Here is a 19,777-nt window from a genome sequence, read left to right as displayed (position 1 = left end):
TTGTCAGACAATAGCTGTGTTATCTATAGAGAACTGAAAACCTCAAATTGGGGAGAAGTTGTTTTAGCAACTTCAAAAAAGTAGCTATTTAGAAACAGCATTAAGAATTAAAATCTAAAGAAAATATTGATGCTGAAAAGTTGGAAACAGGATAGGACAAAGGACAGCATGAGCATTTTTAAAACTACATATATTTCAGCAAGTACTTACTAATTTGTTTTCCTGCATGTATATTCTTTGCAACTTCAGACATCCTTTAGCTATAATGGTCATTCCTTCATCTGAGATCTTGTAACACTGGCCAAAATGAATGTCTTTCAGTTCTTTGCACTTTGAGCCCAGCTGCAAGTAAATAAATTAATGTTAATACTTAAAGAAAAACAGCAAACATACAAGAATATGAACTTACTTGTAGCATGTTTTTGAAGCATATGCTTATCTGGAAAATACACTAGTACTATTCACAAACAAGAAAAAATGATTGTTGTGTTCCTGTAGTCTGATGCAACTGAAGAACCTGTAAGAAGGAGTCAAGTATCAGAGGGTAGTCGTGTTAGTCTGGATCTGTAAAAGCAGCAAAGAATCCTGTGGCACCTTATAGACTAACAGACGTTTTGGAGCATGAGCTTTCTGAGGAAGTGGGTATTCACCCACGAAAGCTCATGCTCCAAAACGTCTGTTAGTCTATAAGGTGCCACAGGATTCTTTGCTGCTCTGTAAGAAGGAGTTTACAACATTGCCTAGGAAAACCAGATTTCTGATAGGACAACTTTGAGCAGCCCAGGATGATTGAGCCCCACACCAATTCCAACACATTTGTTTTAATATATAATTTTGTTGTAAATACCAGTTTCAAATATATCTTCATTAATTCTAATCTTCCTTAAGCTTTGAGAGGCATACCTAACAAGAATAAAAGCAGAATCAACCAACTTCCTCTTTCATTCTGCAAGTTAGATACTCAAAGCTTAGTTCCAAATGGCAGCCAAGCCTTGAAAAACCCCAGGCATTATAGCCAAAATTTATAATAAAATGCCATGTTTGAGATAATTTAATCAATTGACAAGTAATTTTAACAGCTAGGTGCCAAAGTAACCACTGAAGAGAAAATGCACGAGTAGCCAAAACACGCTCCCACTGATGTTTGTTTTCTAAGAACACACATGGAACCATCTGAACAAAACTCTTATTCATGTGTTTTAGAAGCTCCTCAGATATGGAAGTAAAGTTGTGCAGTCCCATTCAGGACTGCAGCTACAATGTGTTGATATATTTACAGATATGCAGTAATGCCTCTATTAAGGCTGAAATCAGTTTTTCACCTTTAATAAGGACTCAACTTCTTTATTTCATATATACAATAAAGCACATCTTCCCCAAACTTGCAGTACTTTGAGCTGTGGACAAAAGAGTTCTGGTGATTTTAAAATAAAATCTGTTAAATTTTTAAAATGTGAGAAATGTTGTTAAAGAGCTGGCTTGCTGTCCTTCAACTCAGTTAAGACATCAGCCACATTCAGCCAGTGTATATATTTAAAAAACTAGGTTGTAATTAGGAAAGTTAACACCTGTAGCAAATTCTGGAAATTTTATTATAAGCCTCCTGATAGTTAATATTTTACTTCAAGCCCGAGCTTATGGAGCTGAGAACTTCAGCTCTCATTTAGAAAACAAGTCTTAAGCCCTTACAGCTACAGAAAAAAGCCTGAAAGAAATGTGACATGTATCCTGGAGGCTCAGAAAGCAAAAGGCCAATAAAAAGAACCTAAACATTTATTTTTTAAGGCTCATGAGTTAAGACAAACTAATGATTTTTTGTGGACTGATGCGTTGAACATTTGATGTTGGATATACTGTTTTAATTATTTCTTCTAATATTCCCCATTATTTTTCATGTACTAAAAATAGTCACCATTTACCATAACTTAAAATTAGACCAACATTACTCAATGATATTTAAAACTAATCTAGAGAGGAGAAGAGACCAACAGTTTGGAGAACATCTTTGTGCAACTGTGAATTCCATCTGATTTCGTGAACACCAAGTATCCTTGTAATAGTCAGTGCAGATTAGAACCTCCATTTTGTAGCAAAAACAGACTGCAAGAGAAACTGAAATAGGGCCATCAACTTTGGACGGTCCTACTCTGGTGGTATAATGAGGGCTGGTGGCTAAGCCACAGACTTTTAAAGACCATCTCTGCCAGCACACTCACTTCCAGGGCTGGAGCACAAAAAACAGCATAAGAAAAGCAGCAAGTAAAGGTGTCACAGACTGATATTTAAAGAGAGACACTTTCTGCACCAGATAACCATACCATCTCCAAAAAGAGAAGATACACTGGAAGAGTGAGGGCTTGCACTCTTCCCAGGACAATAATCAAAACCCCCATGAACGCTCAGGAGTGTTGAGGACTCCAAGGAGGAATCACATAGGTTTTTGTTCTTTTGCCTATATCTGTATGTCTCCTGTGCTGTGTAAGTATGAAGTGCACGTGTTTTCTTTTCCAAGTGCCTTCTTTTCCAAGACTTGGCAGAACTCCTACTCTTGCTAGGCACTCCCCAATGTATTGTGTTCGGTGCCCACCTCATTGGGCCCTGTGGGCTTTAACACTCCTAAGTCTGAACAGAGTCCAGGCACCACCCTTAGCTTAGGGCCTCTGGGCACACTCAGGTTACAGATCCTCTGCACAGCACCTCCTTCCGAGAATGGAGACTCCGCAGTCCAAATGCTTAGGTAATAAGACTTGTGTTGACCCCTTCGGCTCTCCCCACTGTACTTAAGCACATCTCCCAGCAACCTAGGCACTTCTGGGTTTACAATTTAACACGTCGAGGTCACACAATAGTGAAAGTCAGCAAGGACACAGATTTTGCACTGTAGTCTAAAAATATCAGTAGCTTTACTTAGATAGCATGACAAGTACATGAAGCTACATAAGATAAACACACATTCATCAATGTCCCAGCCTCAGGTTCTTCACCACTCTGAAGAATTCTTTGGGCTTGAGGAGGAGTCCTCTGGGGCATCCATGGTCTTTTTCCAGCAACTCGTGGCTTCAATTCAGAATCATGAAACTAGGTCAGTTAGCTTTCTTTGACCTTGGTTGTCCTGCAGTTAAACCAGACCTCTTCTGCAGCCAGCAAAATATGCTCATCTCTTCCTCTCTCCTGCCAATAGCTTCTTGAATGTCTCTGAAAGTCTATCAAGTTTATATATTCACCCACCAAGACCAGGTTGTTTCTTTGTGCTGCTCCTAGTGATTTTCCACTCTCTTGTTCAGGGAAACTTGGTCAAACTACAGGTTTCAGAGTGGTAGCTCTATTACTCTGTATCAGCAAAAACGACAAGGAGTCCTTTTGGCACCTTAGGCTAGGTCTACGGGGGGGGGGGGGGGGTGTTTGACCTAAGATACGCAACTTCAGCTACGCTATTCACCTATCTTAGGTCGATTTACCTGGCCGTGAGGATGGCGGCAAGTCCACTGCTGCCGCTCCCCCGTCGACTCTGCTTCCACCTCTTGCCATGGTGGAGTTCCAGAGTCGACGGCAGAGCCATCTATTGGGGATCGATTTTATCGTGTCTACACTAGACATGGTAAATCGATCCCCAATAGATCGATCGCTACCTGCCAGTCTGGCAGGAGTGTAGATGTACCCTTAGAAATTAACAGATTTATTTGGGAATAAGCTTTCATGGCCTAGAACCCACTTCATCAGATACATGGAGTGGAAAATACAAGAGCAGGTATAAATACATGAAAGGATGGGAGTTGCCTTACCAAGTATGAGGTCAGTCTAACAAGACAATTCAATTAACAGCAGGATACCAAGGGAGGAAAAAGAACTTTTGAAGTGGTAATGAGAGTGACCCATTTCAGACATTTGACAAGAAGGTGTGAGTAACAGTAGGGGGAAATTAGTATTGTGGAAAATAGGCTTAGGTTTTGTTATGACCCAACCACTCAGTCTTTATTCAGGCCTAATCTGATGGTGTCCAGTTTGCAAATTAATTCCAGTTCTCCAGTTTCACATTGGAGTCTGTTTTTGAAGGTTTGTTGTTGAAGAATTGACACTTTTCGGTCTGTTATTGAGTGACCAGAGAGACTGAAGTGTTCTTGTACTGGTTTTTGAATGTTATAATTCCTGATGTCAGATTTGTGTCCATTTATTCTTTTGCATAGAGACTGTCCAGTTTGGCCAATATACATGGCAGAAGGGCACTGCTGGCACATAATGGCATATATCACATTGGTAGATGTGCAAGTGAATGAGCCCCTAATGGTGTGGCTGATGTGGTTAGAGCCTATGATGATGTCCCTTGAACAGATACATGGACAGAGTTGGCACCAGGGTTTGGTTCCTGGGTTTGTGTTTTTGTTCTGTGGTGTCTTGTTGGTGAGTATTTCCTTCAGGTTGGAGGGCTGTCTGTAAGAGAGAACTGGCCTGTCTCCCGAGGTCAGTGAGAGTGAGGGATCGTCCTTCAGGATAGGATGTAGATCCCTGATGATGTACTGGAGAGGTTTTAGTTGGAGGCTGTAGGAGACGGCTAGTGACATTCTGTTACTTTCTTTGTTGGACCTGTCTTATAGTAGGTGACTCCTGGGTACCTTTCTGACTGTCAATCTGTTTGTTCACTTCACCAGGTGGGTATCGTAGTTTTAAGAATACTTCATAGAGATCCTGTAGGAGTTTGTCTCTGTCTGAGAGATCAGAGCAAATGCGGTTGCATGTTAGAGCTTGGCTGTAGACAATGGATCATGTGATGTGGTCTGGATGAAAGCTGGAGGCATGCAGGTAAGTATAGTGGTCAGTAGGTTTCCAGTATAAGTGGTGTTTATGTGACCATGGCTTATTAGCACTGTAGTGTCTAGGAAGTGGATCTCTTGTGTGGAGTGGTCCAGGCTGAGGCTGATGATGGGGTGGAAATTGTTGAAATCTTGGTGGAATTCCTCAAAGGCCTCCTTCTCATGGGTCCAGATGATGAAGATGTCATCAATGTAGCACAAGTAGAGTAAAGGGATTAGGGAACAAGAACTGAGGAAGTGTTGTTCTAAGTCAGCCCTAAAAGTTTTGGCATGCAGGTACCCATAGCAGTCCCACTGGCTTGAAGGTATAAATTGTCCCCAAATCTGAAATAGTTGTGGGTGAAGTTCAGCCTCCAGGTTTGCGGTGATGGTATCAGGAATGCTATTTCTGATGGCTTGTAGTCCATCTTTGTGTGGAATGTTTGTGTAGAGAGCTTCTACATCCATAGTGGCTAGGATGGTGTTTTCTGGAAGATCACCGAAGGACTGTAGTTTCCTCAGGAAGTCAGTAGCATCTCAAAGATAGCTGGGAGTGCTGATAGCGCAGGGCCTGAGAAGAGAGTCTACGTAGCCAGATAATTCTGCTGTCAAGGCGCCAATGCCTGAGATGATGGAGCATACAGGATTCCCAGATTTATGGATTTGGAGTAGCAGATAGAATACCCCTGGTCGGGACTCTAGGGGTGTGTCAGTGTAGATTTGTTCCTGTGCTTCTTTAGGGAGTTTCTTGAGCAAACAGTTTCTTTTGGTAATCCTTAGTGGGGTCAAAGGGTAATGACCTGTAGAATGCGGTGTCAGTTGTCTAACAGCCTTTTTTTTTTTGGTCAAACTAGTTTCCCCACTAAAGAAATCTCAGGCCATGTCTACATCTAAAATTTTGCAGCGCTGGTTGTTACAGCTGTATTAGTACAGCTGTATAGGGCCAGCGCTGCAGAGTGGCCACACTTACAGCAACCAGCGCTGCAAGTGGTGTTATATGTGGCCACACTGCAGCGCTGTTGGGCGGCTTCAAGGGGGGTTCCAGGAACGCGAGAGCAAACCGGGAAAGGAGACCAGCTTCGCCGCGGTTTGCTCTCGCGTTCCCGGAGCCACCCAGCAAACCGCAGGGAAGGAGACCTGCTTGCTCGGGGTTCCGGGAACGCGAGAGCAAACCGGGAAAGGAGACCAGCTTCGCCGCGGTTTGCTCTCGCGTTCCCGGAGCCACCCAGCAAACCGCAGGGAAGGAGACCTGCTTGCTCGGGGTTCCGGGAACGAGAGAGCAAACCGGGAAAGGAGACCAGCTTGATTACCAGAGGCTTCCTCCTTCCACGGAGGTCAAGAAAAGCGCTGGTAAGTGTCTACATTGGATCACCAGCGCTGGATCCTCTACACCCGAGACAAAACGGGAGTACGGCCAGCGCCGCAAACAGGGAGTTGCGGCGCTGGTGGTGCCCTGCAGATGTGTACACCTTCAAAGTTGCAGCGCTGTAACTCCCTCACCAGCGCTGCAACTTTCTGATGTAGACAAGCCCTCAGTAGCATATCCATTGTTTGGTCAGAGCATAATCATTATAGTTAACAGTTCTCCATTGTCCTAGTCTGGCAGATATGCACTACAGCCCTATCAGCAAATGGTGGATTCCACATGCAGAAAAAGGCCCCCATAATATAACAAAAATCTCCTAACAGCAATCTGAACTCAAATTTGTAAATATACACATTTCCCAAATCACTACACCGTCACCTGTCATGCAGTCCCCAAACAGTTAAGCTATAAATTAACTGTGCACAAGGATGGGGCTCAGGGGAGAGCATGCATTAGCTCCTGGGGAGGCATGGAGGATTTTAGCACTAGTCTCAGGGCTGAAGGCAGTTGGACTACAGGATGCAAGCAGGGGTGCCAGACAGGGAGCCTGCACCCTGACACTGTGCCGGAGAGACCAGAACTGCAGGAGTGTCTGGATACTACACGGACTCAGGTGGCTTGAGAGGACAGGGAATCCAAAAGATGGGTCCAGTACAGCAGTCTGATATCCACAAGTAGGAACGCTACCTGGGCTGTAAAAAACAGATTCTAGACTGCCTTTCTATGATGATGTTTGCCATAAACAGTATCTCTATGGTTATAATCCTAAAGAATCCAATCAAGAATCATCTAATTGGATTAGTCTCCCAAACTCACCCATGACCACAGACTTGCAACTATGCCTGAAGTCACTCTGGGAAATGTTCTATCCATCTTTTCCTGGGTGCCAGAGCTTGGAAGTATCAACTACAGATCACAAGCCAGAGCCCCCCTTCCCCACTCCTCCAGCCAGGGAACAGAGCAGCCTATACCTCCCTCCTACCACTCAATGGGATAGGAGAAAATGCAGCACGTGGCAAGATCCACAGATACCAGTAACATGGGCACCATTGTGCTGGAGTTAAGGAGAGTAAAGACAGACCCCACAACACATACAGTTCTGACAAAATTCTCAATTCAATTGCCCTGTCTTCCAGATTTTCTCCAATCTGTTTGCAAAGGAGATTTCCACCATTGTTCCATAATGTGAACCTTCATCTCCCTTCTTACATCCTTTAATTAGAATTGATATAGGTAACTGACATTAAAATCATTAGGATCTCTCACTGAGGTGAACAAGATTGCTCCAAAACAATAAGAACTATTGTTTCAGGGCTCTGCAAACACAGATCAATATTGCTATATTGGTTACACTCAAAATTCAAACTTAGGCCATGTCTACATCTAAAATTTTGCAGCGCTGGTTGTTACAGCTGTATTAGTACAGCTGTATAGGGCCAGCGCTGCAGAGTGGCCACACTTACAGCAACCAGCGCTGCAAGTGGTGTTAGATGTGGCCACACTGCAGCGCTGTTGGGCGGCTTCAAGGGGGGTTCCGGGACGAGAGAGCAAACCGGGAAAGGAAACCAGCTTCCCCGCGGTTTGCTCTCTCGGTCCCGGAGCCACCCAGCAAACCGCAGGGAAGGAGACCTGCTTGCTCGGGGTTCCGGGACAGAGAGAGCAAACCGGGAACGCCGCGGTTTGCTCTCTCGGTCCCGGAGCCAGCCAGCAAACCGCAGGGAAGGAGACCTGCTTGCTCGGGGTTCCGGGACCGAGAGAGCAAACCGGGAACGCCGCGGTTTGCTCTCTCGGTCCCGGAGCCAGCCAGCAAACCGCAGGGAAGGAGACCTGCTTGCTCGGGGTTCCGGGACCGAGAGAGCAAACCGTGGCGAAGCTGGTTTCCTTTCCCGGTTTGCTCTCTCGGTCCCGGAACCCCGAGCAAGCAGGTCTCCTTCCCTGCGGTTTGCTGGGTGGCTCCGGGACCGAGAGAGCAAACCGCGGCGTTCCCGGTTTGCTCTCTCGGTCCCGGAACCCCGAGCAAGCAGGTCTCCTTCCCTGCGGTTTGCTGGGTGGCTCCGGGACCGAGAGAGCAAACCGGGAAAGGAAACCAGCTTGATTACCAGAGGCTTCCTCCTTCCACGGAGGTCAAGAAAAGCGCTGGTAACTGTCTACATTGGATTACCAGCGCTGGATCACCAGCGCTGGATCCTCTACACCCGAGACAAAACGGGAGTACGGCCAGCGCTGCAAACAGGGAGTTGCAGCGCTGGTGGTGCCCTGCAGATGTGTACACCTTCAAAGTTGCAGCGCTGTAACTCCCTCACCAGCGCTGCAACTTTCTGATGTAGACAAGCCCTTAGATTCTGGGGTACAACCTGGTAGCTTAAGAGAGGTGCCAATACACTGCACTGTCACGTACTTAATGAACGACCAGGGGGTCAAACTGGGAAAGGGCTAGGAAAGCATCTAAAGCTAAGGTCTCTTTGTACTTTTGCCTAACAACATAGTCTGTAGTTAGACAGCCAAATATCTATCATCAGACCAAAAGAAAAAAAAAAGTGTCAGTGTTGTGCAGGTGCCATCTCAATGGATCACTTTTTGTCTATGAAAAAGAGAGACCTTTCTTACAAAAGTTCCCAAATGGAGGGAAGAGTTTCTCTAACAAATGTAGAACTGAATTTCCTCATATAGGGAAGGTGACTGTTTTCTTTGCCTGTTCACACAGATATGGCTATAATGTTGTCACTAATGATAGCATGTGGCAGCCTTCTACTGAAATTATTGCCCAATAAGTTAATCACTGAGCAACCTGATTTAGACCATTGATACACCTGTGACATTCCTGTGGAGACCACTGATCCTGGACTAATCTGTGTGAGGAATCAAAGTCCACAGTCAAAAAGTTCATTTGCTGTGATCACCATTCCCTCTGGTTCTGAGATAAGTTGCCCACATCAGAACCTGAACTTAGTTCACTACGAGCTACAAGATGACTTTCCTTGCTTAAAAACATAAGCATGGCCATACTGCATCAGACCAAAGGTCCATCCAGCCCAATATCTACCGACAGTGACCAATGTCAAGTGCCCCAGAAGCAGTAAACTTAACAGGTAATGACCAGGTGACTGCAGCATCAATTTGCCCAGTTATATAGACTCTGTCCCACATAGTAGCTGTGTGTAAAAATTAAACATGATTGTAGGTTCACTTGTTTGTTTTAATATCAAGCCTTATACGTGCAATCTTTACAGTTCTTATTAACTGAACTATTTAAAAAAAGAATCTGAAGATTCATTTCACTTGACCAAACCTGCAAGACTCCAGAATCTTTCCTGATACAGATGATATCACAAACACCAGTAGTACTGGAAACTTGAATTCACGCAGTCTTTTAGGCAACTGTGATCTCAAAGTACAGTTGGGGAAATAAACTTCTTTTGATAAAACCAGTGTGTTGTGTTTTGTTGAGGTTGAAAATTCTTGACTTATTCCCCAACATCAATTCTCCCATCACTTTCAAAGGTCTGCTGATGCCTGGGTAAGCTTTGAAAAAAGTGATTGAATTTAGATTATCTAGCCTGTTTTTTTTGTTTTTTGTTTTTTTTATTAAAACACTAGGTAGTTGTGTAACTATAAGATCTATGTTCCTTAATGATTCATCTGTTCCTGTTGCTTACCCATAATACTGCAGAGGATATATAAGAGCAATCCAGGAATTGTTCTTGCTCAGGCAAACAAAGTGCGAAGTATTGGGGAGGTCTATACAAAGAGTTGGGGGTGGGCTATTAAGAGGTGGAAGGAAATATCAACACATTTATTTCCCATTAAAACAGACAGCAAACGAATAACCAGAAATTGTTGGAGGAGGGGCTGGAGAACTGAGACAAACTAGAAACTAGAGATGTTTCTTTCCTCATTGGTGTTTCCTATCCCCACATGCAATTCTAAACTCTATGGTTTTTCTCTTCCTCTTTACCACGGGTGTATGAAAATTTGTAACAATCTTGATTTTGAAACATAAAACGAATAATCATTCTACAAAAACAGATGCTTTTGAAGACTGATTTATTTTAATATGAAACAACAAACATTCATGGAAATTTCAACTTTCGACACAATATGAAAACTCAATCTATAACTTGGAAAAAAAAAAAAACAAACACACACCCACCAAGTCTCCCATTAATTAGCCAAGTTCTACTTTGAAGGTCTATTTTGCTTTAAATAAATAGATTTAGCTTCTGGAGTCTCCCAATGTTTGTTGTTTTAACTGCCATTTCAGAGGCAGAAATTAAAAAATATCTAGATGGAAAGGGGAGAAAAAAGGAAAGAAAAAAGTAGTAAAAAGTAACATCTACTAATTTTTAAAGTAGAACAGCTTACTATGTCCATTTAATAGGAAAATATCCCTTTAACCTGCAAAAGGGAAATTAGAAGCCACAGTATTTAGGGTGAAAGAATACAGAGCAAGAGAAAATCATTCAAATCCTGAGGCAAAGTTCAGAACTTCTGCATCCTTACCAAAAAGGCAAAAAAATAAATTATCAGCTCTGTATTCCTATAGGCCTAAATCCAGGGAGAACTCATCAAAAAATGCCCTTTAATTCTAGAAAGGGGAACTACACAAAAAAGAAGAAATTAGTGAAACAGAAATTAAAGGGTACAGCACAAAAAGTGAAATCCCTGCAAGCTGCATGGAAACTTTTTAAAGACGCCATAATAGAGGCCCAACTTTAATGTACATCCCAAATTTAAAAACATAGTAAGAGAACCAAAACAATGCTACTGTGGCTAAACAATAAAGTAAAAGTAGTAGCGAGAGGCAAAAAGGCATCCTTTAAAAAGTGGAAGTTAGATCCTAGTGAGGAAAATAGAAAGGAGCATAAACTCCGCCAAATGAAATGTTAAAGTATAATTAGGAAGGCCAAAAAAGAAGTTGAACAGCTAGCCAAAGACTCAAGAAGTAATAGCAAAAAAATGTTAAGTACATCAGAAGCAGGAAGCCTGCTACACAACCAGTGGGGCCACTGGACAATCGAGATACTGAAGGAGCACTCAAGGACGATAAGGCTGTTTCAAAGAAATTAAATTAATTCTTTGCATCAGCCTTCACAGCTGAGTATGAGAGATTCCCATTCTTTATAAGAGACAAATTCGAGGGAGTGTCCCAGATTGAGGTGTCATTAGAGGAGGTTTTGGAACAAACTGATAAACTTAACAGTAATAAGTCATCAAAACCAGATGGTATTCACCCAAGAGTTCTGAAGGACTCAGTAGTTCTGCCATTTCACATTTAACTGTAGTCTGTAACCTATTATTTAAATCAGCTTCTGTACCAAATGACTGGAGGATAGCTAATGTGATGCCAATTTTTAAAAAGAGCTCTAGAAGTGATCCTGGCAATTACAGACCAGTAAGCCTGACTTCAGTACCAGGCAAATTGGTTGAAACTACAGTACAAAACAAAATTGGCAGACAAACAGATCAACATAATTTGTTTTTTCTAAAGGGAAAGCGTGCCTCACCAATCTATTAGAATTATTTGAGGGGGTCAACAAGCATGTGGACAAAGGAGATCCACTGAATATAGTATACAGTTCTGAGATTTTCAGAAAGCCTATGAGAAGGTCCCTCACCGAAGGCTCTTAAGCAAAGTAAGTTGTCATGGGATAAGAGGGAAGATCCTCTCGTGGATAGCTAACTGGTTAAAAGATAGGAAACAAAGGGTAGGAATAAATGGTCAGTTTTCAGAATGGGGAGAGGTAAACAGTGGTTTCCCAGTCCCATTAAATATATTCATAAATGAGCTGGAAAAATGGGTAAAGAGTGAGGTGACAAAATTTGAAGAGGATACAAAACTACTCAAGACAGTTAAGTCCCAGGCAGGACTGTGAAGAGCTACAAAAAGATCTCTCAAAATTAGGTGACTGGGAAACAAAATGGCAAATGAAATTCAATGTTGATAAAATGCAAAAGTAATGCACATTGGAAAACAATCCCAACTACACAAATAAAATGATGGGCCCCAAATTAACTGTTACCACCAGGATGGATAAAAATCAATTACCAAAACAGCAAATATGGATGTTAACAAAACAAGCATATGTCCCTCACTTCTTACATTTATCTCCAGACTTCTTCTCCTTGTCCAGATCTATTCTACCTCCAACAATCTTCTATTCATTGAACTTTTTGAAATTTTGCACTTTTAGAGAGAGGTAAGGGATTGACCCTGTGTACACGAATTTGCAGAGGGACAACAGAGTTGAGGCCTGTTATTTCTCACCTCTATACATTATTTATTCATTTTAAAACATTTTTGCTGTTAACAAGCATGTTACCTCCGGAGACACAAATCCACAGTTTAAGAACTGCAAAACTAAGCATCTCCGATGGCATCTTCTAGACTGAGAATTGAGTCCCATTGGATAAATAGAAAAATTAACCTAAATAATCTTTACAGAAGTCTGTGGAACCCCATAAGATTGGGTCCCTAAGCCTGTATAACTCATGAATGAAATTGTTTTACGAAGTTATTTATGTAACTTCGTAAGTAAAGTTTTATGAATGAAAAGACATTCATTCATAAAACTGGTTACCCCAGTAACTGGCTAATTGACAATTAAGATGCTTGTTAAGAGCCATAGCTGTTCAGCCAGTTGCCCTTGTAAATTTCACTGTCAATCCAATTCCTGCTTAAATCACTGAGACTTGCACTGTTTCAGTATTGTAACTTCTGTTCACTGTTTGCCCTACTGTAATTCATTTTACAAAGCTTACTCCATTTTGTAAAAGCTTGCTGCAACCTTCATTTTTGCAAAACCCTGCTGTAATCTTATTAGTTTAATTTAGATGTGTGAATGAGGTATGTATGGAAGATAGAATCAATCTCCACCACTAGCCTGTCCTGATGAAACAGAGTTCAAACACCAATGGCTGAAGATACAGACAAGAGCCCTAACAAAGTAAGAAAAGTCCACCCTAAGAAGGAAATAACAAAAGGTACAACAGAAGGAAGATCAAACCCAGGTCTGAGGCTGAAAGTCACATCTTTAATTAACGGGTAATCAATCACACTGAACCCAAAGGCAGCATTACATAGCAAGACCTATAGACTCTTGATTCAAACTAAAGCCTACCAAAAGGATGGGTGAGATGGAAGACTTGGAAGGGTAATGTTCTGCTGCCAACATGGGAGGGCAGACCCAGTTCTTTCTGGCCAGTTAGCCACCACTAGCTACGATCCCAAGCTGTGAACGAAAGCTGTGTTCAGGACTGGTAACTATGCAGAAGCTGCAGAACGTGTGTGTGTGTGTGTGTGTGTGTATTAAGTTATTAGCTAGTGGTTATAGATCAAATTGTTATCAAAATAAATGTGGCATCTTTGCCTTGCCCATTGAAACGATCCTGGGTAGTTTTTTCTGCAAAACAAGCCATGGACTATTACAACTCATTTACAAAACTTATCTTAAACATTCTAAGACTATATTGTCTCATACTATAGAATCAGAATTTATAATCCCCATTCCATGATATAATGAATCTTCGTTAAAACTAGGAGTTTGAAAAACGGCTAGCCAAAAACTCCAAAGGTAACAACAAAATGTTTATGTACATCAGAAGCAAGATGCCCGCTAAACAACCAGTGGGGCCCCTCGATGATGGAGATAGAAAAGGAGTGCTTAAAGACGATAAAGTCATTGCAGAGAAACTAAACGAATTCTTTCCTTCAGTCTTCATGGCTGAGGATGTTAGGGAAATTCCCAAACCTGAGCCCATTTTTGTAGGTGACAAATCTGAGGAACTGTAACAGATTGAAGTGTCACTAGAGGAGGTTTGGGAATTAATTAATTAACTTAACATTAACAAGTCACCGGGACCAGATGGCATTCACCCAAGAGTTCTGAAAGAATTCAAATGTGAAATTGTGGAACTATTAACTAGGGTTTGTAACCTGTCCTTTAAATCAGCTTCTGCACCCAACGACTGGAAGATAGCTAATGTAACGCCAATATTTAAAAAGGGCTCTAGAGGTGATCTTAGCAATTACAGACCAGTAAGTCTGATGTCGGTACCGGGCAAATGAGTCAAAACAATAGTAAAGAATAAAATTGTCAGAAACACAGAAGAACTTAAATTGCTGGGCAAAAGTCAACATGGTTTCTGTAAAGGGAAATCGTGTCTTACTAATCCATTAGAGTTCTTTGAAGGGGTCAAAAAACATGTGGACGGGGGGGATCCAGTGGACATAGTGTACTTAGATTTCCAGAAAGCCTTTGACAAGGTCCCTCACCAAAGGCTCTTACATAAATTAAGCTGTCATGGGATAAAAGGGAAGGTCCTTTCATGGACTGAGAACTGGTTAAAAGACAGGGAACAAAGGGTAGGAATTCATGGTAAATTCTCAGACTGGAGAGAGGGTAACTAGTGGTGTTCCCCAAGGGTCAGTCCTAGCACCAATCCTGTTCAACTTATTCATAAATGATCTGGAGAAAGGGGTAAACAGTGAAGTGGCAAAGTTTGCAGATGATACTAAACTACTCAAGATAGTTAAGACCAAAGCAGATTGTGAAGAACTTCAAAAAGATCTCACAAAACTAAATGATTGGGCAACAAAATGGCAAATGAAATTTAATGTGGATAAATGTAAAGTAATGCACATTGGAAAAAATAACCCCAACTATAAGTACAATATGATGAGGGCTAATTTAGCTACAACAAATCAGGAAAAATCTTGGAATCATAGTGGATAGTTCTCTGAAGATGTCCACGCAGTGTGCAGAGGCAGTCAAAAAAGCAAACAGGATGTTAGGAATGATTAAAAAGGGGATAGAGAATAAGACGGAGAATATATTATTGCCCTTATATAAATCGATGGTACGCCTGTGTACAGATGTGGTCAAATCATCTCAAAAAAAAGATATACTGGCACTAGGAAAGGTTCAGAAAAGGGCAACTAAAATGATTAGGGGTTTGGAGAGGGTCCCATATGAGGAGAGATTAAAGAGGCTAGGACTTTTCAGCTTGGAAAAGAAGAGACTAAAGGGGGATATGATAGAGGTATATAAAATTATGAGGGATGTGGAGAAAGTAGATAAGGAAAAGTTATTTACTTGCTCCCATAATACAAGAACTAGGGGCCACCAAATGAAATTAATGGGCAGCAGGTTTAAAACAAATAAAAGAAGTTCTTCTTCACACAGCGGACAGTCAACTTGTGGAGCTCCTTACCTGAGGAGGGTGTGAAGGCTAGGACTAACATTGTTTAAAAGAGAACTGGATAAATTCATGGAGGTTAAGTCCATTAATGGCTATTAGCCACGATGGGTAAGTAATGGCTTCCCTAGCCTCTGTTTGTCAGAGAGTGGAGATGGATGGCAGGAGAGAAATCACTTGATCATTACCTGTTAGGTTCGCTCCCTCTGGGGCACCTGGCATTGGCCACTGTCAGAACACAGGATACTGGTCTGGATGGACCTTTGGTCTGACCTAGTACAGCCATTCTTAAGTAAAACTATCTTTAGATTGGATTTCTGAGGGGAAAAACTATTTCAATTAAAAAAAATCTAATTTTTTTTTCAAGTCATTGATTTTTATCCACCCTGACAGCTGGGCATGGGGGGGGGGGGGAAGAGGAGGAGGAGGACTGGTCCCCAGCTGGAGCGAGAGAGGGACCTGGGTGAGATAAGCACAGTGGGGCATCAGGGGAGGATTAGTCCTTACTGACTGGAGCAAGGAAGGGGCTGAGGGCAAAAACACAGTGGGGCAGGAGCTAGGGTTGGTTGTTGGAGCAAGGGAGGGGCCGGGAGTAAACTGAAAGCGCAGCAGAGCTGGGAAGGGGGTAAACAGGATCCCCCCTCACCCCTGCCCATACAGACCAGTACCTACCTTCTCCCTGATTCTAGCCCACTCTCCTTGCCTCTCTCTCTACTGAGCTGAGGGGGGGGGGGAGGGTCTGGAAGGGAGTTAGAGTGCAGGAGCAGGATGGGGGTCTGGCCAGGAGCTAGAATGAGGGAGGGGGCTCAGGGTTGGGGCAGGAGGGTGGGGTGTGGGGTGCTTACCTGGAGCAGCTCCCACTTGGTGCAAGGGATTCAAGTGGGTATGTGAGGGGGATAGAATGCAGGAGCTCCCGTTTGGTGCTCAGGGTGGGGGTGCAGGAGTCAGGACTGGGGAGGTGGGCTAGGGTTGTGGGGGTGCTCCCAGCCCCCTGCCCTGAGGAGTTCACAGCAGGGGGCATGCCCAGATTCCACTCACTTTCCCAAGGCCCTGCCCCCTCCTCTTTTCTTTTTTTTTCCCCCCTTCTCTCTCTCATATCATTAAATGTTCAACATCAAGGAACAGATGGGGTAGAGGACTGAATTTTCCATGGCCTCCCTCACAAAATATATCACCACTTTGCCGTTAGTAATTATCCTCTTGAGGGGAAAACCGGGCACTTCTCCCTTTTTGCAAAGTCCCGTGACCTCTTTCAGCTCAAGAAAACTTGTAAGTGCTGGTGACACAACAGATCTTTAACGGTCTCCCTGTCATAGCGGTAGGGGATGAGTAAAGGTGGGGGTGCAGTTTTAGGGCTCCCCTGACCCCCCCAATGCCTCTACACTTCAGGGGACAACAGCTGCTGTTGGAAGGGGCATTTCCCTCACTGGATAAGCAGCCCGATGCTCCCATGACTTGGAGGGATAGTGTGGCTGCTACTGTAGCCCAGGCTGGAGCTGGGAGGAAGGACACGGGTGCTGCTGTGCAAGGTCCCTCACCCCCATTAGATGTTGGAGCAAGGACAGGGCACCAAAGGCAAGGAGTAGGGAAATGGGAGGGAGGGTGCGGGGACCCCGGGCCAGGCAGGGGGCACAGCGGTAGGAGGATGGGGAGGAAGATCTGGGAAAAGGGGGCAGCCTTTAAAAAAAATTTATTTCCTTCCGGAGAAGCAGACTCATCCTGCCAGCGGTCCAGGCGGCGGATGCTGCTTCTTCCCCCCCTCCCCGCCGCCCCCAAATCGGGAGCAGGGAGAGAGAGCAGAGGAAGAGGAGGAAGAGGGGCAAGTAAGAGGCGCGGGAGGGGATGCTTTGCTGCCAGCAGCGTGCAACGGCAGGACAGAGCCCTGGGCACAGCAGCACCAAGCTTCCTGGGGAAGAAAGGCTGGGCTGGGGCCCCTTTGGAGCGTGGGCCCAGCACCAGTGGCACCATTGTAACTCTAGTATTGAGTGTATATCTTCTAAAAAATGAAACCTATGTCTGTCTCTGAGTTGTAAAGAATATGTATTAAAAGGTTATAACAACCAACAAGAATGCACTTTTATGTAGAAAGCCATGATTAAATGAAGGTCTTCTTGACTAGTGATTTAAGTCATGATTTAAGTCAAATCCACCCTGGTTACCACTCAAGAAAGATCTTGGAGTCCTCATGGATAGTTCTCCGATAATATCCACTCCATGTGCAGCGGCAGTCAAAAAGCAAACAGAATGTTGGGAATCATTAACAAAGGGATAGATGACAGTAAGACAGAAAATATATTGCCTCTGTATAAATCTATGGTATGCCCAGATCTTTAAGACTATGTGCAGGCTTAAACAGCTGGAATTTGGCTGTTTGTTTCTACTTTAAAAGATTTATATTATGCTAAAATCCCATCTCAAAAAAGATGTACTGAAATTGGAAAAGGTTCAGAAAAGGGCATAAAAATTATTAGGGATATTGAACAGCTTTCGTAGGAGGAAAATAAGAGACTTTTCAGCTTGGAAAAAGATATGACGGGGGTATGACAGAGATCTAGAAAATTATGAGTGTATGACAGAGATCTAGAAAATTATGAGTGGTGTGGAGAAAGTAAATAAGGAAGTGTTGTTTACTCCTTCTCGTAACACAAGAATTAGGGGCCACCAAATGAAATTAATAGGCTGCAGGTTTAAAACTAACAAAATGAAGTATTTTTTCCACACAATGCCCAGTCAACCTGTGGAACTCCATCTTCTTACAGCTGAAGAGGACTAGCCTAATTTAAGAAGAAAGTCTGTCATCACGACCTAATGTCGCTGGAAAAAGACAGCATCAACTTTCATATCTTTGACAAAAATTTAAGGTTACCTGTTTGAGTCCTTCATCAGTGAGCCTGTCTTGATTGCCTACATGTACTTTCTGAAGTAGAGGACATTGGGAGGCAACTGCAATGATAGATGTGTCCGAAAGTTGTTTACATCTGTAAGCAGTATACCTTAGAAGTCCAGGACATTTAAATGCTAGCACACACACTCCTGAATCAGACACATTGCGACAATCAGAAATATTGATTTCAGATATGTTCTGGCTTCTTGATGCAATTTTTTCCAGTAATTCATCAGTGACCTGTCAACAAAATTCAAATTCTCAATTTAATATCATCATAGTCATCTGATACTTTAGATTAAAAACATGTATATAGAGATAGTAATGAAGGAGATATATGTGAATATACGAGTACTATGACTTGGCAGCAGGAAGCATTTGCCCAAAGGAAGTGAGGAAAAAAGTTCAGTTTTTTAACAGATTCCAAGCATAGATTGCTGTAATCAACTTGACAGTTACCTTTGTACGAGACCTGTCCCAATCCTGATGACAATTAAAGCTATAGCTTTAAACAGCCTGCCCATACCCTCAACAGGGGACCACTGTCTTTCATGGCGAAAAGAAATAAGGACTTGTCTACACTTGAAACACTACAGCTGCACCACTTTAACTCTTCAGCATAGACACTCAATCCAGCAATGGGAGGGATTCTACATCAGTATAGTTAATCCACTTCCCCAAAAGGTGGTAGCTAGGTCAATGGAAGAATTCTGACGACCTAGCATGGTCTAGTCTACATTGGTGCTTAGGTCATCTTAACTACCTTGCTCAGGGGGTGGGTTTTTCCAGACCCGTGTGACATAGCTTAACTTCTGAGTGTAGATCTGGTCTTAATCTCACTCCCGCTGTGGTACTTTTCTATGAACAGAGTAGAGAGGTATTGTGCTCATGCTTTTTCTTGGAATTACTCAAAATTGCTCTTCACTGAAGAAGCTATGTCTTGGACAGCTTTGGGCAACCATCCAATAGCTGTTACCAACTCAATATTACAGTGATGTCAGTGATACCCGGTTTTTCAATGACAACAGCAGCAGCAGCAGCATGGAGTGTCTGATAACTGGAAATCCAATATGTTGACAGGAGAAAACACAGTAATAGAATGACTCTTAAAAAAAAATTGTTCTCATTACAAAAATAGAAAATTTGATTTTTGTAAAAATATCAGTTAGCCCACCCTCACCCATCATTAACCAGAAATTGCTATGCACTGCCTTTCACAGTAGTTCCTTTGTAACAGCGCTCATCTCCTTGGCATCTAGACACATTTCACCTATTAAAACCAATAATATATTAGCATAATATAAATCTTTTAAAGTAGAAACAAACAGCCAAATTCCAGCTGTTTAAGCCTATGAATCAATTAAAAGCTTTACCAAACAGATTGGACAGAGTACAGTACAAAACCAGTCCTTTCAAATGACCAGACAGAAAATCCGTAACAGAAAGAACGAAAAGTTTATTTTTAAAAATAGAGACAAAGCAAACCAAGCTAAACTGACAAAACTGCTCATCACAACACTTACCTTGGGTCAGATTTTGGTTTTG

The 19,777-nt window shown here is 42.7% G+C and overlaps 1 protein-coding gene across 8 annotated transcripts in view; it reads right to left on the bottom strand.

Annotated features, from left to right (window-relative positions):
• FBXL17 (F-box and leucine rich repeat protein 17) overlaps positions 1 to 19,777 on the bottom strand; it is a 486,275-nt gene that overhangs the window by 453,787 nt on the left and 12,711 nt on the right. For 7 of the 8 annotated variants that reach the window (XR_004000843.1, XM_030565825.1, XM_030565828.1 and 4 more), the window contains 2 exons: positions 18,215 to 18,472; positions 211 to 342 (listed from right to left, as the gene is read on the bottom strand). Coding sequence is in view for 7 of the 8 variants with exons in the window: in XM_030565825.1 (XP_030421685.1) it covers positions 211 to 342; positions 18,215 to 18,472 (390 nt within the window). In the remaining variant the exon portion in view is untranslated. The remainder of the gene's footprint in view (positions 1 to 210; positions 343 to 18,214; positions 18,473 to 19,777) is intronic. The other variant, XM_030565826.1, reaches the window with a different exon arrangement.

This window comes from Gopherus evgoodei, chromosome 6, assembly GCF_007399415.2.
Source record: "Gopherus evgoodei ecotype Sinaloan lineage chromosome 6, rGopEvg1_v1.p, whole genome shotgun sequence".
Classification (NCBI taxonomy): domain Eukaryota; kingdom Metazoa; phylum Chordata; order Testudines; family Testudinidae; genus Gopherus; species Gopherus evgoodei.
The sequence above is the reverse complement of the archived record's forward strand: the minus strand, read 5'-3'. Positions and strand labels throughout refer to the sequence as shown.